General features: G+C 39.7%; 1 protein-coding gene across 7 annotated transcripts in view; it reads left to right on the top strand.

Annotated features, from left to right (window-relative positions):
• The window catches only part of ADIPOR2 (adiponectin receptor 2), a 96,583-nt gene extending 72,878 nt beyond the window's left edge, over positions 1-23,705 (top strand). For all 7 annotated transcript variants that reach the window (XM_058442579.1, XM_058442578.1, XM_032159290.2 and 4 more), the window contains 6 exons: positions 8,032-8,151; positions 12,919-13,090; positions 15,513-15,699; positions 15,952-16,139; positions 18,923-19,116; positions 20,966-23,705. In XM_058442579.1, coding sequence (XP_058298562.1) covers positions 8,032-8,151; positions 12,919-13,090; positions 15,513-15,699; positions 15,952-16,139; positions 18,923-19,116; positions 20,966-21,094 — 990 coding nt within the window. In that variant the 3' untranslated portion in view covers positions 21,095-23,705. The remainder of the gene's footprint in view (positions 1-8,031; positions 8,152-12,918; positions 13,091-15,512; positions 15,700-15,951; positions 16,140-18,922; positions 19,117-20,965) is intronic.
• The last annotated feature ends 1,781 nt before the right edge of the window (positions 23,706-25,486 follow it).

A 25,486-nucleotide genomic window follows, 5' to 3' on the forward strand; every position in this document is an offset into this window, starting at 1 on the left:
TTTTGCTCAGTATCATGTTTGTGAAATTTATCTGTATTTTCTGGGTATAGCTGTAGATTATTCATTTTTATTGGTCTGTGGTATTTCTTTATATTACTGCACCAATTTTTATTTTATTTATATGAAGGCAGTCTGGGTTGTGTCTAACTTGGGGCTATTATAAATGGTGTTGCTGTGAACATTCCAGTACTTGTTTTTTAGTGAACAAATGTCTGCATTTCCATTAGCTACATACCTGTGAGTGGAATTACTGGGTTAGGAAGATGATCCCATTCTCCCTTTAAACATCAAAAATATTTAGCAGACCTCACTACATGATACTCACATTTTAAATATTAGTTTGAAAAAAATACACGATAGAAATTGGCTGTGAATTCAGTTCATCTTAAATGAATTTGTGTTTTGTAATTCACTCAGCACCTACATGTATTTTAAAGTAGTTACACCTACTTTATGAATATGAGACATTTATTCAGTCTACAGATAACATTTAATGTGCATATACACTTGCATAATTTTTGAAGTAATTAGCCAAGATAGTGGTGTTAGGTTGGGAATTAAGGTACTGCTTAGAGCTGTGTACCTTCTCTTAGCTTCTATTTCTTCATTTACCATGTTTGATCTAGATTTCCACTTAATAAAATGGGAATAGAAATATACTCATTTCAGAAAATTGTTATGAGGGTTTGATTAATTTGTAAAAAGCACTTAGTACAATGTCTGGCATGTAGTGTATAATAAATAGTAATTGTTACTCTGTCCTTCCTTTATAATAGTACTTGACTCCTCCATAACTGTAGTAAATCTGATAAACACATCTCGAAGTTATCCACATATCTCAGCCACCCTTGACTTCAACAGCCTTTTCATAAAGGTGATTTCTAAATCTATCATCTTAGTGCAGTCTTCTTTTTTTTCCCCCTTTTTTCTCCTATAGCCTTCAAATGAGAAGTGCTTTCTTCTTTATTGGACTTGTAACCATTTCAAATTGAACTAATGTTAAACTAAGGTTAACTGTCTACTCCCCCATCAGCTTTTCCTTCTATTCTAACTTCCTAATCCTAATTTCTCTTAAATAGTACCAACTTTCTTTCAGGTACTCAAACTTGGTTCCTAGACAGTCAAGAGCGGAAGGGATCCCAAAAGTCATTTAGTTTAGTAGACACATGGATGCTTTTAATCCTTCTACAAATGTTTTTAGCTTCTTTACCATGCGTTGGCACTTTGGACTTGAGAAGACATAGTTTTTGCCCTTAAGCAGCATGTAGTTTAGTTGGAGAGACAGGTAAATCAGTACATTTGTGGTGAGTGCTGTGTGATTTTATGCACAGATTACTGTGGTAGTAACTCCAGCTGCAAATGGATTTAGCTAAGAAAGGATTAAAGGACATTTTAGACAAAGGGAACAGCAGATGTGAAGATTCAGAAGCAGATGTAATATGATGCCTGTAGGGAATAGTAATAATAATAGCTAATGTTTATTGAGTACACACTGGCACATACTGATGTCTGAACCTGAAAAATGTCTAGCATAGCTGGAATGAAAAGTCAAGTATAGTGGGGTGGAGGATGTGGTGGTAAGTAAGACAAGACAGCTGGGGCCTGAAATCTAGGTCTTTAGCCTCCTGGTCCAGTATTAAACCGTCATTCAAATTTCTTTTTGCGATTTATATCAGTTTCAAATTTTGTGTAATGTTGTGTACTGGTTGAAATGATTAGACCATTGCCTCTAGGCCTCTGACCCTAAAGCCTGGACTCTTTTAACTATATTTGCTAAAGTGTATAGTTAGGAGGCATTCTGTAAGCTTTTGGACAAAAATATAAGAGAGGCATTTCAAACCAGGTTGTCCTGATCTTTATTTTTATGGCTCCCCTCTGCCTCCCTGCTCCCTTTCTGAGCTTTCAAGATACTAGGTTGAATAAAGAGATCAGCCTTTATGGTTGTCCTACTTTTCCTCTGCTCCAGATTCTTCTTTATAAATTGGGAGATAAGGAACTTTTATTCATTCAACCTTCACATTCTGTTAAACTGGTTTACTTTAACCAAAATCAAGAATGCCACTATATAATAGTTTATTATAAGAAAACTAACTTGTAAATAGACTCTTATCAATCACTTCATTTTATTTTCATGGAGAAGCCTGCTTGAGAAATTCAATTAAGATTAGAGGCCGGGCGTGGTAGCTCATGCCTGTAATCCCAGCACTTCAGGAAGCTGAGGCAGGTGGATCACCAGAGGTCAGGAGTTCGAGACCAGCCTGGCCAACCTGGTGAAACCCCGTCTCTACTAAAAATATAAATAATTAGCCGGGCGTGGTGGCAGGCACCTGTAATCCTAGCTACTCGGGAGGCTGAGGCAGGAGAATCACTTGAACCCGGGAGGCAGAGGTTGCAGTGAGCCAAGATTGCGCCATCACACTCCAGCCTGGGGGACAAGAGCAAGAGTTCGTCTAAAAAAAAAAAAAAAAAAAAAAAAAAAAAAAAAGATAGAATTGCTGTTTGATAATTTTTTAAAAAACTGAGTGATTTTAAAGATCTTTTCCATTAAGCTTTGATGGAAGTCAGAGTATATATATTTCTAGGCAGGCCAAAATGAATATTCATATAGACTAGATATTGTAGTTATTCTTTTGGAGAATACTGGGTATACATCCATCAGTACTTATTCTTCAGCTATCATTTTTTTTTTATAGATAACTATGTTTCCACAAACCTCTTTGTTTTCATTTGTTAGTAATAGCAGCTTGTTAATGCCCTTGCTACACATTACCAATTTCTAAAGTTAAGGCTGGCTTCAACCTGTCAACTTGCAAAAAGACCATAAAAATCACCTATTGATCAAACTAAGCCAGGTTTATTATATACTCTAGTAAGGGTGAACACTGCCCTAAAGAGTCCTAGAAGTATTTCAGAAAGAAAGTATTGGATATAGATATTTACAGGGTTTTGGGGTCTGGGTTCAAGTAGTTTAAGGAGATTTTATTTGGCCCTGTGCTGAGTTTGTGATAGAATTCTTGGACCAAGTCTTGATAAACAAATATTTATTTGATAAGTGAGCATGTTTGCCCAGTTGAGCAATTTATTGTTCTAAGGATCTAATTGAGCAGTCTGTTGTTCAGTTAAGTGAATTTTTGAGAAATTCCTAAAGCTAATGATGAAGTTATTTACTGGTTTGCATTCTTACCTTCCTGGGCAAGAATTTCCTAGAACAAATAATAAAGTTATGTTGATATAGGGGCCTTAGATCTTAGTCCTCGTAATTAAGCTATGTGAATGCAGAAGGTCTCAGTTCTCAATGACATTTATAAAGACAGACAAATTTTAATCAAAGGTTTACTGTCTCCAGCCCTTGGATATTGTACCACTTCTTGACCCTTTTCGTCTAATTGTGGATGGTAGATAGTATCATGATTGTGAGTCTTTGTGGCACTTTGTGTACTTCCACTAACATTTAAATACATCATTTATGTTTTGCTACTTTCCTAAATGCCCCTGAAGCTTTAGATGAACTAGTCTCTTTTTCTCAACATGGCACTTTTGCTTTTCCCTCTTGGTTATTTTCCTTTATCTCATCTTTGCAAAATTTTTATTCTTCATGCAGCCTTTCCTGAGCCTCATCATTTCTATCTTTGAACTAGGCATACCTTTTTTTCTATGATAGTCATTTATATGGCTAATTTAGCACTTTATTAGATTGTAAGTCCGTAGAAGACAGAGACTATGTTTTATTCATCTTATTTTTAATCATCTAATAAATATTTGTTAAACTGAATTACTCTGTTGAATTGTTAGGCCAAAACCAATAAATACCCAATAGGTTTGTGAATTATTTTCATATTAGACTGATCTTAAAGACCTTTTATCTTTATCACTATGGTTCTCTGTCTTTCCAAAGATAAAGTGTACTCTGGAAAATTCTCATTTTAGATTGCAGTTTGGACAGATCATCAAAGTCAAATGTTACTATGTTTTGAAATACAGTCAGCAAAGTTCTCACAGATGGACTTTACTGAAAACAGATGGCAGGAGGGGGGAGATATTTCAAAATGTCTTTGTGCTCATTTCAAAGCATTGACCTCTACACGTTTAAATGTAGTTATTCATAGAAAAACCTGGAGAATTAAGTTTTATGCCTTTATTCTTGGCAGCTTTGGTTTTGTTTAATCTGTAACAATGTCGTGTTTCTTGTCATAATTTTGTTGAGGGTATGGTAAGGAGTATGACAACAGAAGCAGAACATAGCATGTATGTGATCATTGAATACAGACATAATTTATTGTTCAGAGAGGTATCTTTGGGTACTGTGGTTTGGTGGCTGTTGGATGGAAGTTAGAAATAGTAATTTCACTCATAATAAAATAGTTATTTGGACTTAATATTGGAAGACAGAGACTATTTTAAATATAGTGTCTAGCATAGTCTTTCCAAGCCATCAGTATGTGACATATGGTATACCCTAGGGAAAGTATTTTTTTATCCTGTTTTGGCCAGTGTTTAACCCTGCCACTGTATTCCTACTTTATCCTCTCTCTAACCCAGGGAACTGCATTTACTACCACCTACACCATGTGGATGCCTCATTAGCAACTCCATAATACTTGAACCAATAAATAGTTAATTATGGTCTAGTATTTTAATTTATCCTTTGAGAACATATTTGTGAATATTCCTTTATACAAGGGTAAGAATTGGTCATAATACTTGATAAATCAACAGATTTATTAATACTTTGCCCTTCTGAAGGAAATATTTTTGTTTTTGTTTGTTTCTCTTGTTGCCCAGGCTGGAGTGCAATGGCACGATCTCGGCTCACTGCATCCCCCGCCTCCTGGGTTCAAGCGATTCTCTTGTCTCAAGCCTCCTGAGTATCTGGGATTACAGGCGCTTGCCACCTCACCTGGCTGATTCTTGTATTTGTAGTAGAGACAGGGTTTTACCATGTTGGCCAGGCTGGTCTTGACCTCCTGACCTCAGGTGGTGCCCCCGCCTTGGCCTCCCAAAGTGCTGGGATTACAGGTGTGTGCCACTGTGCCTGGCTGGAAATAATTCTTTTATAAAGATTCTGAATCTTGCTGACATATTGGGATGGATGGAGATATTTATCTTTACTAAAGTAATTTTTTTTTTTTTGAGACAGGGTGTAGCTCTGTTACCCAGGCTGGAATGCAATGGCACGATCACAGCTCATTGCAACCTCGACCTCCTGGGGCTCAAGGAGTCCTCCCCCTCAGCCTCGTGAGTAGCTGGGACTGCAGACAGGCATGCAACACCACTCCTGGCTAATTGTTTTATTTTTTGTAGAGATGGGGTTTTACCATGTTGCCCAGGCTGGTCTCGAGCTCCTGGGTTCAAGCCATCCTCCTGTCTTGGCCGCTTTCAGTAGTCCTGTATGTAACCAGTTGCACTTAGCCTGATAATCAAAATTACTGATTGTGAGTAATCTCATTGATTACTTACTGAATCATATTGATTCAGAGTGCAGTTTCATCATGTTTTACCTAATGGCAGTATACATTAACCATATTGTGTTTTATATGCATATCTGTAGTTTTGAAACTGCTGACAATAATTTGTATGAGAATAAAGACTCTTTGTTTCTGTTTCTTTGTGGAGAATCAAATGCATGTTGAATATGTGCAAATATCTGAGCTATTTTATATAACATATAATTTTATATTTTAAATTCAGTCTGCTATAATCATTTCAAGCTATTGCCCGTTTTCAGGTTTTATATAATTTTAATGGAATTTTGTCATTTTAATTTCATGTTTAGGCACAGCCCTCATTAACTTATTGTTGAAAGTCTTCTAGAGCATTTATTAATTTAGCCATCATGTAAGTATGTTCCAGAAGCCATGGGGAAGAGACAGACACTTAGAAATCTAGTTTAGGAAATGATACACTAAAAATGTAAAATTCTATTAAACATTAAATAAAACAGTATTAGTCAATAAAAGAGCTGTAATCAGATATTACTGTCAAATGAGAGGCACAGACTTAAATGCTAAAGAAGTCAGAAGAAGAAGTCAGAAGAAACAGAAGTCAGAAGAAGCAATTGCTGTGGATTAGATAGATTATGCAGTCTCTAATGAAAATTGGTTCTTGGTGGGGTAGGGGGGTGAAAAACTATTAAATACTACTATGGTTTGTAAACCCCCATAGGGCCACAGTACGTAGATAGTATATCTGTGTTATTAAAATTCATGGGGATGAGGAAAGCAATCTAAAATGTCCCAGGGCCGGGTGCAGTGGCTCATACCTATAATCCCAACACATTGGAAGCTGAGGCAGGAGGATTGCTTGAGGCCAGGAGTTCAAGACCAGCCTGAGCAACATAGATCTCGTCTCTACACACACACAAACACTCACATGCACACAACAGACACGGTGCATACCTGTAGTGCATGCGTGCACACACATGTGCGCACAGTGGTGTACATCTGTAGCCCTAGCTGTTCAGGAGGCTTAGGTGGAGGATTGCTTGAGGCCAGGAGGTTGAGGCTGCAGTGAGCCATGATTGCACCACTGTACTCCAGGAGCCTGGGTGACAGAGCAAGACCCTGGGGTCTCAAAGAAAAACCCTGTCTCAAAGGAAAAAAAAAAGGTCCTGGGGCTTGGGGGTAGCAGTAATGAAAGGCTGAGAAACACGAGTTTAGGATAGTTAAAGAAGGGTTTTAAATAGGAACTATGAAGGTTAGTCATTGAAGGATAGATGGTAAGTTTTAGGTAAACAAAGATGGAGAGGTTATTTTATTCAAGATGGTTTTCTTGGAGATTATATGTTTTTATAAAATCAGACTGGGTGTGTAACATGTCTCACATGCCGCATCATAGCCTCTAGTTAGTGTCTTATAAACCGAATAGGAAATTAAAATCTCAGAATTTCCTTTTAAACAAGATCAAATTTAAAGTGTTGTAGTAGATTACCCATTGCCTCTGTGTTCGTTCTTACCAATTAGTTTTTTGATTAGAGGTAGAGGATTCATTCATTTCTTTGTGCAGTCATGTTAGCAGTACTGTTTATCTAAACAGACTCTTGGTTACATATGGAATTGTGGTTCTCTTGCGCTGTCTTATTCATTGAGTTAAAGAATTATAGAATTTTTTAGAGATGTAGAAGACTGTAGAGATTGTTTAAACTCCTCCCTTGATATATAGGGAGAAAATGGACCTGCAATGAGGATCCATTGATGTTAGTGGTAGAGCTGGCCTCACCACTTTGGTCTCCTGACTTCCAGTCTCTGCCCTTCTTCTCACAATATCATTTTATCTAAACCAGTGTGAACCTTGGTCTGGAGGCAGAAATTTTAATTGTAGTAATTTATCTCTTTAGACCATACCAGATTGTCACTTCTTTCCATTTCCCTGGACAAATCAGTCATTTTCTCCAGAATGTGGAAAGGCAGTGGGTTTTGGAGTTTGACTTTTCCACTTCAGCTTTAACCTTGGACAACTTATTTAACTTCTTTGCCTAATGCTCTTATATGTTAAATGGGAATGAGAATACTTACTTAATAAGGTGGTTGTTAGGATTAAGTTAGATGACCTATATATAAAGCCCTTTCCTCTGTGTTGGATGTATTTTAAAAATTTATTAAATGTTTTTCTCCCCTTTCTTTCTCTGCCACTAGAGTACTTACCACATTGTGTATCACAGTTATTTATTTTATGTGTCTCAGGTGTGAGTCTTGGAGGTTTTCCCTTCAGTAATTTCTCAAGTTTATGTAATATTATTATGGGGTCTATGACATGATTTTTAAAAAACAAACCAGTAAAGCCAGGAATTTGCTACTGAAACAGAGATGCTGCTATAGTAGACAGTTAATTCATCTGTCAGAGAAGAATTGAGTACTAGTGTTCATTTTTAATACTAATAATTCTATAATAAACTGACTTACTATATTGTTGATTCTTGTCTAAGGCCTTGTCTTGACCTTAAGAATTTCATTATAATTCCGCAAGGGAAATGTATTGATTGTGTCATTTGGCTCCCAGTCTCTGTCCTTGACTGTTTCTGTGATTGCCTTGCAGAGCTCCGAGGAACATGAGTACAGTGATGAAGCTCCTCAGGAAGATGAGGGGTTTATGGGCATGTCCCCTCTCTTACAAGCCCATCATGCTATGGAAAAAATGGAAGAATTTGTTTGTAAGGTAAGAGTGCAATTTCTTATCATTGTCATGCTATATATTTGGCCCTTCCGAAACAGAAACCTTTAAAGAGAGTGGTAGGACTATAGCCTTTGGTTTGCTTTGGGGAAGATCTGTGGCAAGATGGGGACAGAAGTGATCTTGGGACTCTAAGCCTGTTGAAGACAGAATGCATTTGTTGGCTTGTAGTAGCCATGATAAAGCTCTGATAAAAGTAGGACATCCAGCTGGGAAACAAACATTTCCTAATGTAGGTTAACAGAGTAAATGTCTCATTGGTGGTTTAGACAAACAGAATGAAACGTAATCAGAAGTGGTTGACGCCTAGAGATACGAAAATGCCCTCCTCAGGTCCCTTAAATCTGTTCTGCTGAGTGACTGCAGTGGCAAATGTACTGTTCTTTCTAGGGATTCTGTGAGTAATCAGGCTACTCTTGAGAGAGAAATTTTCCAGTTTCCATGTACGTCTGGTATTTTCAGTTCAGCTGGTATACATTCTGTCTCTAAGGTTTTTCTTCCAGTCCATTGTCTTGATTCCCTAGGACCTATCGTGGGATTCTTTTTTTTTTTTTTTTTTTCCTAAAATAGTAATTAGAATTGAGTTTGCCTGCTTAGAGAAAATAGATACACTGGTCAACTTGTAGGTACTTGATCAATCAGATTAATAAGGGCCCTGGCAGGTAGGATCTAATTAACATAAGTTGGTCAGTCTGTGTGTGTATGTATGTGTATGTAAATTGATTAAACATTTCTGGAGAACTCTTTATTATTTAGAGAGAAATGTTTGTGACACTTAGCTTTTCATGGCTTTTATGAAACCAAAACTTTTTATGCACATGGTCTTAGATCCAGGAGACTAAATATAGGTTTTCTTAGGTTCACAGTAATGCTGGGAATAATTGGGATCAGTGGACTTAGATACTATTACTTCGGACCAGGGTGTGAAAAGAGAACCCTGTGATCTGAACTAGACATCCTCTCGAAGACTAAGGGTCCAGTGGGTTTTCAAGGGGAGTTTAAACATTTATGGGTCTGTAATAGAAAATTTTAGCCAGTTTGAAAATGAGTGAAAAAACAACAGAACAATAGATTCATTCTAGTGATCACTGTCTCAGGAGAATTAGCACAAAGGGATACAAAAGATTATTTTGTTTTTAAAATGCAAATTTGGTGTGAAGAAATCTCTCAAAGTTGGCAAATTTAGTATCTGGGCCATTAGGGAATTTTAATATTTAGAGATCAGCGGGGTACCGTAGCTGACTTAACTGCCTTTTTGTCCTCTCCCTTTCTGAACAGAGAGCAAAGAATAAAGCAAATAAAACTCTAAATTTAACAGTGAATCGGAGAATAAATAGGGCAGGACATTTGTTTGCTACAAACTATGATCTTCTGAAGAAAAAGGAGTGTTGTAAATATCCCTTAGCAGTTTGTTGATGACAGCAGAATGAAGCGTCATCCTGTTACACAGTGTTGTCTGGTGTGGCTCAACCCTGCCATGGCAGTGCGACTGACCACACTTGAAAACCAGCCATGTCTAGTGGCACAGGGATTCTATTTCTTGGACTGGAAGCAAGTAAACAGAGACAGTTTAATATGAAATGTGCTGTGGATAATTTAGTCTTTAGAGTTTTCACGTTTGATCCTGGTCACTCTTTTTACCCCTAGACTTCAGTTTTTGCTATTTTACCAGCATAACCAAGTCCATGTGGGAATAGGATGTATGCTATGGGCAGTTTATTTGTTTTTGAGATTTGTTTATTTTTGAGTCTCACTCTGTCGCTAGGCTGGAGTGTAGTGGCACGATCTTGGCTCACTGCAACGTCCGACTCCCGGGTTCAAGTGATTCTCCTGCCTCAGCCTCCCGAGTAGCTGGGATTACAGGCATGCGCCACCATGCCTGGCTAATTTTTGTATTTTTAGTAGAGATGGGGTTTCACCATGTTGGCCAGGATGGTCTCGATCTCCTGACCTCGTGATCTGCCCGCCTCGGCCTCCCATAGTGCTGAGATTACAGGCGTGAGCCACTGCGCCCAGCTGTTTTTTTAAGAAATGTTTTTGTGCATTTTATGATCTAATATACCCACATATCCAGTGGATTATTACTAAGATATTTGAAGGTAGGCAGTGTCTTTGTCAAGCTTATAAATAAATATGTCTTTGGCTAAGCCGTGATCTTATTTTTTTGTTCTAGGGGGTAAAAGAGGATACCTATTTGTGTTGGAATTTGGCTGACTGTATATGACTCCAGGTTGAGAATGAGGGTGCAGTGTCTGTTGAATGTGTCACTAATTGCAGTGTAATTAAGAAAATATAGCTCCTTGTCTCAGTATTTAGACCACTAGGACATTTGTTTAGAAATAACAGGGAAAATCACTCTGAAATTATATGCATATATAACCAGTAAGAAACTCACATATTCTTTTTGAATGTAAAAGGGAACATATGACTCTTTTGTCTGTGTGGGGTAGCAGAGTAGCACTTTGGATACAGCAGAGCTGTGTGCACATTGTGAATTGCCTTGAAGATGTAAGGACTGATTTCCGTCTTCCTCTCCCTCTTAGAAAATAAAATTCCCCCAAAGTAAGATAATAGCAACATTCTGTAAGGTTAATCTCAACAATAGTGGTCTTTTCCCAAACTCAAATTTGATGCACAAAATTCAGTATCTTGGTCTCTGTCTGACACTAAAAGAAGCAGACTGCAGAGGTTGACAGACTTCCAACAGTTCCAACAGAAGGGATACTGGATCCCTGATCCCCTTTCTCTCTTTCTCTCTGTAAAGTCCTGTGGAAGATCTCATACAGCTACTTTTGTAAGTGGTGGTACTATTAGCAGCAGATGTTAAAAATATAGATCAGTCTTTTGGCATCATTTTATTTTACTGTATGTTAGGACCAAGCATAGAATGGCCAGATTAGCACCAGTAACCACAGACCCCACGTTTTGAGTTGGAAGGTGAGGGAGGAGAGGTTATGTATGGCTGGGGGCAGGAAGAGCAGGGAAGAGGCGGGGGGGCTAGTTTGGATAGAGTGTTAAGAGGGACACATCTGTTCTTAAATTGTTACTCCTCACTTCCTTTGGATGTGGAGATGTTACACAGAGGATTAGTTCTTTTACAAATATCTGTAAGGAAGTAAGAGAGCAGAGAACAAGAAACAGGTTATGGAGCAAAAGGAATGGGCACAGTAGCTGGTGAGTAAGTGGCAGTCTTTCCATAGAGTAGAGAGAGAGCCAAGTTTCCATGGCTTACCTATATTGTGGTAAGACCCCTGTAGTGAGTAGGGTGGAGGTCATTGTCTGAAGGTGAATCTTGCTGATTGGCAGCCCTGATTCTTGCTTTATAGGGTAATAGACTGGAAGAACTGCTGAGCCCACATTAGCTGGAAGATAAACCAAGTGCCTGCCATTTTTCCTTACATCTTTCTGTCTAGCAGAAGCAAGTTAGTCAAGATTAAGTGATCCTTGTGGTGTGAGCTCTTGGGGCTATGAGACATTAAAAGAAGCAGAGTGCAGAGGTTGGCAGACTTCCTACAGAGGGGATATCGGATTCCTGATCCCTTTTCCTCTAGAATCTGATGCAGGAAGGACCATGAGGAAACGGGAGGAAAGGGCGCTGAGGGACTGAAAGGGCGGTTAGGGCTGAGCTTCTTTCTCTGCAGCATGAGAAGGAAGATGGATTAGTCACTAACTGTCCGACAGGAGATAGCCCCTGGGGATAGTCATGTACTGTCTTTGGAGTAGATGCCAGGGATTACTAATTCATGAAACACTTTGTGTCATTTTGTTTGATCTTCATGATTTCCCTATGAAGTAACTGAAGCGCTATTTTACAAATGAAGGAACTGCAGGTGGAGGTTTTATAATTAATTAAATCTCATATAGCTAGTTAATGCCAGGGATCCACAATTTTCTGACTCCTGTGCGCTTTCTTTTCTGCTTCATCATATTTGCGTAGTGGGAAGAGAAGAAAGAGTAAGATGGAGGGAGAGATTTTAGCAAAAGCCACAAAAGTATGATTCTATGTAATTCTGTTTTTACCAATAGGAATATTAAATATAAAAATGTTCATATTTAATATCACAGGGATTTATCAGAGGTAAAGTCTGTTATATAGGATGAAGGAGGTCAGTATGAGTGAGACTTTGGAACCTTCATCCCACCATTATCCAGGTTGAAACAAAGTTTGAAACCACTCTTTTAGGGCATTTCCTATAAATTTGTTTACTCTTTCCTTTTCCTAAGGCCCCCACTTAAAAATATTTTTTCTTTCTTTCTTTCTTTTTTTTTTTTTTTTTAGACAGAGTTTTGCTCTTGTTGCCCAGGCTGGAGTGCAATGGCGTCATCTTAGCTCACTACAACCTCCGCCTGCCGGAGTCAAGCAATTCTCCTGCCGCAGCCTCCCGAGTAGGTGGGATTACAGGCATGTGCCACCACGTCCAGCTAATTTTTTGTATTTTTTAGTAGAGATGGGGTTTCTTCATGTTGGTCAGGCTGGTCTTGAACTCCTGACCTCAGGTGATCCACCCACCTTGGCCTCCCAAAGTGCTGGGTTTAGAGGCTTGAGCCACCACGCCCGGCAAAAATATCTTTTTCATCAGCCTTTAAAGAACTCAGAATATAAGACATTATACATTTTGAGATGTTTGCCTTTTTAAAAATGAATTATTTTTCCCATTATAAAACAGTGTGATAAGACATAGTTGTTAGGGGTCAGTGTTGCTAAATTGACAACTAAAATCACAAAGATGTTTGATAATACCCCTCTGCCAGGTATGGGAAGGTCGGTGGCGAGTGATCCCTCATGATGTACTACCAGACTGGCTCAAGGACAATGACTTCCTCTTGCATGGACACCGGCCTCCTATGCCTTCTTTCCGGGCCTGTTTTAAGAGCATTTTCAGAATACACACAGAAACAGGCAACATTTGGACACATCTCTTAGGTATGTAATGTCAGTGATGTAATGAGCTGACGATTCACTTTCTTCCTTTTTATTTTCATGTATTTGAGGGTAAGCACAGAACTTCAGAAATGTATTTGGATTTGCCATTTTGTTTTCTGAATTTCTAATGATGAATTTTCTCACTAGTTTACTCTTAGTTTATCCTGGTTTGCACTATGATTTTGTTAAAACTTAAGTCATATTTCTCTCCACTAGATTTTCAGATATTGTCCTCAAACCAGGCCAAGTAAAAGTTGCTATACAAAATGTGGTTTCATATTGTAGTGACTGCTGAGAAGAAAGTATTATTTAATAGAAGTAATCTGATCTTTTAAAATTCATTACTTATATGCACTGCTGATGTTCAGTTTGGCCTGAAGTAGAATATGGACTGTAATTTTTTCTCCATAATGATTGTATATTAAAGAAAGAATACTGTAGAGGAAAGAATAGTCTTTCCAACAAATGGTGCTGGGATAGCTTGAGCCATATGTGAAAGAATGATCCCGAACTGACATATACAAAAGTGAACCCAAAATGGATCAAAGACCCAAACATAAGAGCAAAAACTATAAAATCCTTAGCAGAAAACAGATATAAATCCTTGTGACTTTGGATTAGGTGACTGTTTCTTAGAATTGCCACCAAAGAAAAAATAGATAAATTAGACTTCATCAAAATTAAAAACGGTATATCAAAGTGCATTGTCAAGAAAGTGAAAAGACAACCCATAGAGAAGAGAATATTTACAAATCAGCTAGTTGGTAAGGATCTAATAAATAACTCCTACAACTCAACAATAAAGACAACCGATTTTAAAAATGGGTAAAACATCTGAATAGATGTTCTTCCAGAGAAGATCTAAAATGGCCAATAAGCACATGAAGAGATGTTTGTCATCATTAGGCATTTAGGAAAATGCAAATCAAATGCTTTGAGAAATGCAGTGAGAAATCTCACCACTTCACACCCACTAGGATGGCTGTAATCAAGAAAATGAAAAATAACAAGTCTTGGCAAGGATGTGGGGAAATTAGAACTTTCATACGTTGCCAGTAGGAATGTGAAATGGGGCAGTCCCCATGGAAAAGTCTGGCAGCTCCTCAAAAAGTTACACAGAGTTACCAGAAATCCACTCCTGGTATATTACCCAAGATGGCTGAAAACATGTTCACATAAAAACATGAACACAGAAGTTTACAGCAACATTATTCATAATAGCTAAAAAGTAGAAGCAACCCAGATGTCTATCGACTGGTAATGGATAAACAAAATATGGTATGTTCATACACTGGAGTATTATTTAGCTGCAAAGAGGGATGAAGCACTGATACATGCCACAGCATGGGTGACCCTTGAAAACATTTGCTAAGTGAAAGAAGCCAGACACAGAAGGTCACATGTTGTTTGATTCTACATGCATAAAATGTCCAGAACAGGAAAAGCCATAAAGACAGTAGATTAGTGGTTGTTCAGGGCTGTGAGGAGTGGGGAATGGGGGATGACAGCAGATATAGTACTTCGGTTTGGGGTGATGAAAATATTTTGGAATTAGTTAGTGGTGATGGTTGTACAACCTTGTGAATATACTAGTTTCTGGCCTTACTCCGTTTGATTTGCATTTCTTATCACACATTTGATTTCCATGGTGCCTCTAAGTTCCTGCCTGCTAGTATAGTGAGAGGAGAGTAGAGAGTCAAATCAAGTTTGTTGCTGACTTCTAATTGAAGGGTAATTTTTAATTAAAATGATACAACAGAATTACTTAGCAAATGTTGAACTTGAAATTTCTGTGCCTGCCTTGTGTTAGGTGGCCCTTCCCTAAGCAATAGGCACATGGCATCTTTCTGTGTAGAACAGTTTAAGAATTGGGTAGGAGATGGCCTGAGGAGGCATTTTGTCCTTAACTCTTGAATCTCCTGAACCAGCTGATGAGGACCAGAGAAGCAGCATGATGCTCCCTGACAGCTATTGGTAGAGGAAAGCTGTATTTCTTGGCAGGGTTTAGGGGTATTGGAATTCATTGTAAAAACAAAAGCAAAAGCACAATGGACCTTTGAAAGCTGGACTATGAGGTATGTGCCAAAAACTGTATAAATGAAACTATTCTACATCTAGAGGTAGAAGTGGCTTCATTATGTCTTCTAAGAAGTAGCAGCACTGTCTGATTTCTTTTTAGATTATGCCCTTAGATAAGTTTTTATATTCTGTATATTCAGTTTATGAAGCTGAAGTATTTCTGATATCAACAATGTTGGAAGTAACCCACAATTTTGGATAGGCTTCAGTTATTTGGAAGATTTTTCTCATTGAACTTTTGATTCAGATATTGTTGTAACACTGGATTGAAAACAGAATCAGTTATAATACTGTCTCTTCTAAAGGGTGATATTTTATCTATTTTCTGTGCTCTTTTTCCTAGGTTGTGTATTCTTCCTGTGCCTGGGGATCTTTTATATGTTTCGCCCAAATATCTCCTTTGTGGCCCCTCTGCAAGAGAAGGTGGTCTTTGGATTATTTTTCTTAGGAGCCATTCTCTGCCTTTCTTTCTCATGGCTCTTCCACACAGTCTACTGCCACTCAGAGGGGGTCTCCCGGCTCTTCTCTAAGTAAGTATCTGTAAAGTCCATGTTTTGGCCAATGATTAGAGGTAGTGCATTAGGGAAAAACATTCAGCAGAGTTGGCAGAATTCTTAATATCATCTCATGGAAACTTTTTTTTTTTTTAAATTAAAGAGCAACCTAGTTTGGCTCTTAGCTGTTGTTGATGGCTTATGTCATAAGGGATTAATTGGAACCTGTAGTGGCCAGTAGTTTTTAAATTACTGTATTAAATGGATTTTTTTTTTTTCCTGTCATAGACTGGATTACTCTGGTATTGCTCTTCTGATTATGGGAAGTTTTGTTCCTTGGCTTTATTATTCTTTCTACTGTAATCCACAACCTTGCTTCATCTACTTGATTGTCATCTGTGTGCTGGGCATTGCAGCCATTATAGTCTCCCAGTGGGACATGTTTGCCACACCTCAGTATCGGGGAGTAAGAGCAGGTAAGAGCATGTGGAGGTTCTACATTCGACATTCATTTATTCACTAGTTAAATTCACTATTTACTAAAGTTCTACCATTTGCCAAACATTATGCTGTGTATTTGTGATGCCAAGATGAAGAAATCATAGTTCCTATTGTTGGGTTTTTTTTATGTAGTAGTTGTAGTAGTTGTTGTTGTTAGTAGTGTTTATTAATTGTCTTAAAGCATTAGGGTTGAGGGGTCATGGTGAGTATGAGGTGATGTAATTTGGGACTGTTACTTACTTGAGTTTATGGCTAAACACCATCCAGAAAGTGGTAGTCTGTAACTTTTGTAAACAATGATTTCTCTTACTCAGTGTGGAGTGTACTTTTTGTAGTGATTCTTTTTTTGTTGTCATTTTCTGTTTTGTTTTATATTTTATTTTATAATGGATAATCTGCTTAAGGCTTCACCCCCATGCTGATTATGTTTTGTTAAAGTGGGCACCATATCTCCCTTCTGATGTAGGGATAAAGGGGCTTTTTATATTTAGGATAATGGCTGTTTAGCTGGAGATCATAGAGAAAGCCACAAGCCCATCAGTGCCTTGGCTGAGTCTTCTTGTAGGGCATGGAGTTAGCAGAGATGTTCTTGTCTCCTACTCAGTGTCAAACTCAGTGCCCACTGAGAATGAACAAGGATTGTTTTTCCTTTCATCCTTAAACCCCCAAAACCATTTAGTATTAAAATCTAAGTCCTGGATCATCTGCAGGTACCTGGAAGGTTAGACACAGAAGTAACTTCATGTCAGTGACCACTGTTAAAACACTCTGCCCTCTTCCTTTTTGTGTTCATATGAGCAAATGAGCATTGGTCAGGGTCACCTTTCAACAGTACTTGAGTGGTGTTAAGCCTGCTTGAGCACATGAGATAAGAATGTCTTTGCTGAGTAGAGCTGAGCATTCTGCTATTTACATACACCAGAAGAACCAAGTTCCTGAGCCTTTGACTTAGAGGATGACAGGCAGAAACCATTAGCAGCCTTTGCTTAGCATGTAGAGGAAAAGAACAAGTGAATTGTACAAAAGTCTAGCCAATCTTTCCTTAGAGGAGCAGAGGTAGGAAATAGTTTTTCTTTAGGTCTGCTTGGTTCTTTTGTGAGAGCAGCATTGCCATTTCCCTCTTCTCTTCTAGATGCCCATTTTATTTGTGAGTATGCATCCCATATCTGTGCTTACATATATTGCTGTATACCAGCAGTTTATTTGGTAATGTCCAAAGCAAGTAATAGGTTCTTTATCTGTTGAGAAAGCTTACCAAATGACAGCTTGTTTTGCAAGGGTCATTGTTAACTCTGTGTCAAAATGTAGGAGCAGTTACTGGCTGAGGCAGGGAGTTCCTGTGTTGCTTTGGCTGATACACAGGTTTCAAAGTGGATTTAGATCAGTGGACTTCAAATTTTTTTTTTCATCATGACATTTTCTATTACAGTCCTGAACACGTGTATCTATACATAAGTTCATGTATATATAAATTACAAAATTTTAACAAAATAATATTTAATCCTCCGCTTATGTTACAGTCTGATATTTTAAATTTTATTCTAGTTCATTTAAAAAAATGCTGGTTGAGACTCATTTAGTTGATCTTAGAACTTAGGTCATATCCAGAAGTTTAAAAAAACATTAGATGCTTCTGGAGGCAGTAAGGCAGTAGGGCTGTGGCTGAGTGATTTGCTAGACCTTTGTACTTGATTGCTATTTAGGGGCCTGGGACCTTTCAGAAATCTCTCTCTCTCTCTCATCTTACTCAGTATAGTATTCTCTCCCATCCCCCACCCCCATTAGGTCATTTGTTAAAGGCATTTAACAAGTTTTAAGTGCCCAGTTATAGGTCATAGATTTAGATTAAATTTTTTCTTCTTTTTTCTTTTCTCTTTCTTTCTTTTTTTTTTGAGATGGAGTCTTGCTTTGTAGCCCAGGCTGGAGTGCAGTGGTGCCATCTTGGCTCCTGACCTCAAGTGATCTGCCTGCCTCGGCCTCCCAAAGTGCTGGGATTACAGTTGTGAGCCACTGCACCCAGCCTTAGATTCCTATTAAAAGTAGGTGATGCCAGGTGATACGATCATTCATTGCCTCTCCACCCCAGGAACGTCTGTTGCTTCAAAGAGAAGATGAGATACGTAAAATTGCTTGTATTGTAACCTGTGTCTGTAAAAGGACAGGCTAGGACAGTTTAAATAAACTCCTGGAGCTGTCCTTTCCAAAAATATTTAGCAACATTAATTCAAAATCCTTGAAGACTGCTGACTTACTAAGCTAAGCCTCTCTTAGTGAGGCTCATTGCTTTTTTTTTTTTGAGACGGAGTTTCACTCCTGTTGCCCAACTGGAGTGCAGTGGCGTGATCTCGGCTCACTGCAGTCTCTGCCCCCGGCTTCAGGCGATTCTCCTGCCTCAGCCTCCCGAGTAGCTGGGATTACAGGAGTGCGCTACCACGCCTGGCTACTTTTTGGATGTTTAGTAGAAATGGGGTTTCACCCTGTTAGCCAGGCTGGTCCCAAAGTGCTGGGATTACAGGTGTGAGCCACTGCACCCGGCTGGCTCCTTGCATTTGTAAATCTTTAGAATATAGCTGTGTTGTCTTGTGTGACAGTGTCCCAGACTTTGAAGAACCTTCTTTTTCCTTTAAAACTGGAGGCTAATTTTGTATGCTACTTTGAAATATTCAGTTTACAGAGTTTATGGTGCTGTGCTGTAATATTGATTTCTGGCTCTTTGTTTCTCTTCTGCATTACTTTACTCTCTTCTTGTGACTCCTAGGAGTGTTTTTGGGCCTAGGCCTGAGTGGAATCATTCCTACCTTGCACTATGTCATCTCGGAGGGGTTCCTCAAGGCTGCCACCATAGGGCAGATAGGCTGGTTGATGCTGATGGCCAGCCTCTACATCACAGGAGCTGCCCTGTATGCTGCCCGGATCCCCGAACGCTTTTTTCCTGGCAAATGTGACATCTGGGTAAGTATGTCAGGGGTGACTGAGTGTGTGTAGGTATCTGCTCATGGGTTATTGGCATACTGCAGAGTGACGCAATAGAAAAAGTTTTAGACACAAAGTTAGGAGAGTTGTATTCTGGTCCTAACTCCCTAGTTAGCTGTCTTTCTCTGGACAATAAGTACAATAATAACTAACATTTAGTGAGCACTTCCTTGGTGCTCAGCATAGTACAGAGTGCATGCTTTGCGTGGATTACCTTGTTAAATACATTAGCCCTATGTGGTATGATAAATCTTGTTAATGTCTTCATTTTACAAATCAGGAGACCAAGGCTTAGGGAAGTGAGGCCACTTGTCCAAGCCATGTGGCTATTAAGTGGTAGAACAGGAATTTGAATTAGGCTAGTTTTAATATCAGAATCTGTGCTCCTTTTGACAATGGAAAGTCATTTTGCCATTCTTTGTCTCAGTTTCCTTATTTATGAAATGAGGATGATAGACCAGATTTTTACCAGCGCCCTTTTAGGACCAGATTTCTACCAGAGTCTTTTTTTATACTGAAATTTAGTGATTTGTAATGAGAGACTGAGTGCATGTATGTCTGGTGGAAGAAGAGGGATTGTGAAGAAGAGGGAACTGGATTGAACTGGATTGTGGTCATTGGTAAGAGAGGAGGAAAGAGAAGAGGGAAAAGAAAATATAAGGACTGATATAGATAGAAAAACTTATAACCAAAGAGGGCCTGAAATATTTTCAACAAGACAAAATTGGAAATATGCTTAATGTGAAATCTGACCTTTGTAATTCTGTTCCTCAGCCTATTGCTGATTATTACAGACTAAGCTGATCATCTCATCTCTTTAAAGTTTAGTTTAGCTATCTGTAAAATGAAGATGATCTTGAACTTCAGCAATCTTTTTAGCTTCAAATGAGCTAATTTATCTTTCTGATTGCATCATCATAATTTTAACATTGGTATGGAGGGGTTTTTGCCCTTTATCCCCTTTCTTTGGGGAAATTAATCCCCTTTGGTTTCCTAGGAAACATCTCTTGGGATGTGACTTGATTTCTTCTAGTTTTTGCTTCTAAAATCAGTGTTTTTCTCTTGATAAATACTGCTTTGCCACTGTACTTTTTCATTTTGAGATTATAACGACAGAATAGTGTAATTTTTGAAGTGCAGCGAGCAATTGATTACCCTTCTTGAGATGTGGAATAGCATTCAGCAGAACAGGTAAAATCAGAAATAATGTCACTTGCTTGTAGACCAGCTTCTGACTTGAGAAGTAAAAGGGCCTGTTTGCTTAGTTTTTGACACATTATGTAGTTCATGAAATTTCAGAATTGTGGCACTGAAGGAAACTCTGGGGACCATATGTTGTGACATTCCACACACGATCCTGGAAACCTCTTTAGTTTTTCTAACAGAGAGCAACATTTAAATGACCATAGCTCTAGTCCTCTTGTCCATGACAAAATGTCCATCAGCAGTGAGTAGGAAAAGGACTGTATGTGTAATCATAGCCCATGGCTAGGTGTCAAGGGATCTTTGGGACCTTTGTGGCCTGTTAGCAAGAGAGTCTGTATGTCATTTGCCACTGGTTTCAGTGTTAAGTGTGTAGATTTTTATGTGTAGAGTTTAGTGGCAGCACCTTGGTTTCTTTGGGAACAGCTGGCTTTCAGCTCAGCAGAATGTGATACACCTAATGGATGTTCCAGGATCTGTGGACACCTTGAATTTGAGCTCTGTCACATCCATTCCCTACCTTCTGCTCAGCATAAACCAGGATTAAACGATCCTAAGAGTCTTTAGCAGTCTTAATAATGTATGGGTTTCTCTACCCCGCTTCTCTCCTTTTTTTCCCCTCCAGTTTCACTCTCATCAGCTGTTTCATATCTTTGTGGTTGCTGGAGCTTTTGTTCACTTCCATGGTGTCTCAAACCTCCAGGAGTTTCGTTTCATGATCGGCGGGGGCTGCAGTGAAGAGGATGCACTGTGATACCTACCAGTAGCCAGGGACTGTGACCCTAAACCAGGGCCTGCAGCACTTGCTGGCCTCCCTGCCGGCTACTGATGCCAGTACCAGAGGAGCCCCAAAACTTTGACAGCCTCGTGGGCTTTGTGACGGCCCAGGGGCTCTGCGTGGTACATGACTGAGAAAAGAAAAACAAAAATAAATCATACCTCAAAGGATGGAGTGCATCAATTGGGAGAAAAGGAGACATAGCCCAAACCCTGGCTTATTCTTGGGATCTACTGATTGCGGGCTCTGCAAGACCCTTGGCAAACTGGCTTCTGATCCATATCATATTTATTTGTAGAAGATGGCGAAACAGTTTAGCTGGTGGTTCTTTCTTCTCCCTTTCTCTCTCTCTATGACAATAATACAAAGCAATTTACGTGAACATTTATATCCGATAAGGGGTGGGAGTGTGATTTTAAATGCTCTTTTGGGAGAACCAAGAAATTAATGTAAATAAGATTTCTAACTGTTTAAATAAGACTTTATATAAATGTTTAAAACATAGGGGTAAGGGAGGGAGGGAGAATTTTTGTATAGAATGAAACACGCAAGTACCACACACTGTTTGAATTTTGCACAAAATTGACTGTAGGAGGATCAGGTGATAGCCCCAGAATGTACAGTGTCTTGGTGCACCAAGGTGCCTTCTAAAGGCTGACATACCTTGGACCCTAATGGGGCAGAGAGTATAGCCCTAGCCCGGTGGTCACATGACCACTCCCTTTGGGAGGCCTGAGGTAGAGGGGAGTGGTGTGTGTTTTCTCAGTGGAAGCAGCACATGAATGGCCGACAGGACATTAGATAAAGGCTCTAGTTAGGGTGTCATTGTCATTTGAGAGACTGGTGCACTCCTAGCAGCTGGTAAAGGGGTGCTGGAGACCATGGAGGAGCTCTAGAAACATTAGCATGGGCTGATCCGATTACTTCCTGGCATCCCGCTCACTTTTATGGTAAATCTTACTAGAGGGATGTGACAGTTTTCCATATCCTTGCTGTGGAGCTCTGGAACACTCTCTAAATTTCCCTCTATTAAAAATCACTGCCCTAACTACCCTTCCTCCTTGAGGGAATAGAAATGGACCTTTCTCTGACATAGTTCTTGGCATGGAGCTAGCCGCAAATGAGATTCTGACGTGTCCAGGTTTCTCCTGAGCTCGTCTACATAGATTGGTAGACCCTTCCTTTGAATTAGGAAGGATGACCTTTACCTCTGGTACACTGTCTTGGTAAGCCTGGATGTGACAGACACCTCGGCTCTCCTTGAATAAGAAAGCCAGCAGAACTCTTAAAGCCAGTTGTAGTACGGAGTTGTCAGCACTCACTGAACCCCACTTTACAGGGATAGAGTGGTGTGGCATTTTAAAGGCAATGTTATGTTATTGCCAGGGAGTGAGGTACAAGACGATGGCTCATGTCTCAGGCCTACCTGATACGGTGTCAGAGAAAGTGGTGGGGAAAGGATCTGGTTCATGGAATTCTGATCTTGGCCCATAGGTGAGCCACCAAAATAGCGCTTGAGTCTTAGGTTACTATCATCAAAGACTTGGGATGACTCCATTATATCCTGGGATTGTGGATATTAGAACTAAACATGGAGGTCCTGAGCATGGGGACTGGCATCCTTAGTAGGTGTTTGGGAATATGGGAAGGGTCTCCTATTTATTCAGTAGAGTTTTCTCAGTTATTTTCCTCCCTTGCCCTTCCAATCTCCAGCAAAAGGTGGGATCCAGGAAGAAAGAATCCAGTGTAGAAGTTGAGAAGAACTTGAGCGTTTTGGTTCTGGATAAGGTCACTGTCCTAGGTGCTAGGTGGACCGAGCAAAAGACTCAGTGGATGAACTGGTGCAGTGCTTGACAGAATAAAGAACAGTATTAATCCCTTTGAGAAAGCATAGTCCAGCAGGACAGTGGCCATTTGGACAGAAGCCCACTTAGTTTCTTGGGAGCAACAGCACATATCAGAAGCCAGACTTGCTCTTCGGTCATGCACTTTGGGATACAGTGTAGAGGTGCAGCCCTGTCACAACACCAACAGAAGTAGCAGCCTCTGGGTGCAGTCACCCACACCCCAAAGCTGGAAGATCTGGTTCAACATAGCACAAACCCTTAGGAAAAACGAAATTAACATCACTGATGTGTAATCCAGTAAAATCTCCCTCTTTCGGGTGTGTATGTGGGCATGTGTGTGCCCATTTCTATGTGTGTGTCTACGTGCAACTCACTACCAACAGCCTCATGTGCACTTGACCTGACAGTGCTCGCTGAGAACTCTCACCAGGTTGGCGCCTGAATGCCTTACTCTCAGCAGTCAGAGGCTTGCTTGCTCTGTGCAGATTTTTAATTTTCTTTTTTGGCCCTAGGCTGGTTGGGACCTCTACAGCTTCATTCTTTCACCATTAAATAGTGGCCTTTTTCAGTATTTTCCCTCTTCCCCTTTATAAATTATGCTAAAGCCACAAAGCACATTTTTGGGGATCATAGAAGGTTGGGGTTCCAGAAAGGCATCTATCTGTGTGATGGTTCCATTGATGTGGGATTTCCCTACTTGCTGTATTCTCAGTTTCTAATAAAAAGAACCAAATGAAGTATGACCTTCTGTTGTGTGTTTTCTTATTGCCGTCCCGTACCTTAACTGGGCTTAGACACTGGATCATTCCCTGCTTTTGACAAACAATATTAGCTGAAGCCTACTAATAACCCACTTGTCTTTTCCTAGTCTCTTACTAGAAGGCATCTGAGCCGGGCATGGTGGCTGACGCCTGTAATGCCAGCACTTTGGAAGGCTGAGGTGGGCGGATCACAAGGTAAGGAGTTTGAGACCAGCTTGGCCAAAATGGTGAAACCCCATCTCTACTAAAAATACAAAAAATTAGCTGGGCGTGGTGGCTTACCTCCCCTTAGCTTTTGGCACTTTTCTGAAGCTCTAATTTAGACACTGTGATTTAAGAAATTTTTGGGAACTTCCCATTTGGGATGCAGAAATCAAAGTGCTTATGCCCAACTCCTGTTTCCTAACTCAAGCTTTCGTCGTAACTTGGACTAGGTTTAGAACGGAGGGGAGAGCGGCTCTAAGGGGCAGTTCTTATTTATTATTGAAGTTTATAAAAATAGTCTCTAATGTAACACTTGATGCCAAGCGATGTGTTAGAGAACTGTCGATGTCATATGATCATAATCACAACGCTTTGAGCCAGTCAGGAGTATTTTCACTCTCATTTTATAGATGGGGAGACTGAAGCTTAGGAAGTTTTAAGAATGACTCTAGTGCCAGCACTGTATTGGAGAAAAGAGTGAAGAGAAAATTTAAGAAAACCTTTCTGTATTTATTATTCTGATTAAACAGTCTCATATACATTGACTTAAAGGTTTTGGGGTTCATTAACCTAGTCCCTTCTATATAAGAGGAGGATCTGGTTCGAGTTGGTGTTTGAAATAAAAAAAAGGAATTCCAACCCTTTTGCCTTAGGTAAATTTAGTTTTTGGAAGGGCATTTCCAGTATTGGGATAATATGTTCATTCTGAATTCTCATTTTTAAGTATAGATTTAACTTTAGAGTGTCCCGTACCTTAACTGGGCTTAGACACTGGATCATTCCCTGCTTTTGACAAACAATATTAGCTGAAGCCTACTAATAACCCACTTGTCTTTTCCTAGTCTCTTACTAAAAGGCATCTGAGCCGGGCATGGTGGCTGACGCCTGTAATGCCAGCACTTTGGAAGGCTGAGGTGGGCGGATCACAAGGTAAGGAGTTTGAGACCAGCTTGGCCAAAATGGTGAAACCCCATCTCTACTAAAAATACAAAAAATTAGCTGGGCGTGGTGGCAGGCACCTGTAATCCCAGCTACTCGGGAGGCTGAGGCAGGAGAATCGCTTGAACCTGGGAGGTGGAGGTTGCAGTGAGCTGAGACGATGCCACTGCACTCCAGCCTGGGTGACAGAGCGAGACTCCATCTCCCCAAAAAAAGGTGTCTGTATGGTTCCTGATACTCAGGTGATGTCATATGGTGGTTGTAGAGGAAGTAGATAAGGACAAGTTTGGATTCTGACCTTACAGAGTGCTGGGCTCTGGGTGCCTAGAGAACCCTCTGGGCAATGTTACTTTAAAATCATCCCAGAAACAACATCCTCTTCTTGAATATTCGGCTTCAATTGTAGTGTTTCACTTTGTCCTCCCCTCAGAGGGCATGAACCATTTGCTAGCCAGCACCACCCCTACCCCCCACCAACACCCTGTCTAATGTACAAGTCTTTTCTGCCTTCAGCTGTTTGACTTGGCGAAACAAGGGCAGCCTGTCTCACTCATGTAGAGGCTGCTTATGATGGCATGGGGCAGGAAGGAAGCGTCACGTGCGGTGGCCTCTTGTGA

This window comes from Hylobates moloch, unplaced genomic scaffold (assembly GCF_009828535.3).
Source record: "Hylobates moloch isolate HMO894 unplaced genomic scaffold, HMol_V3 SCAFFOLD_8, whole genome shotgun sequence".
Taxonomy (NCBI): domain Eukaryota; kingdom Metazoa; phylum Chordata; class Mammalia; order Primates; family Hylobatidae; genus Hylobates; species Hylobates moloch.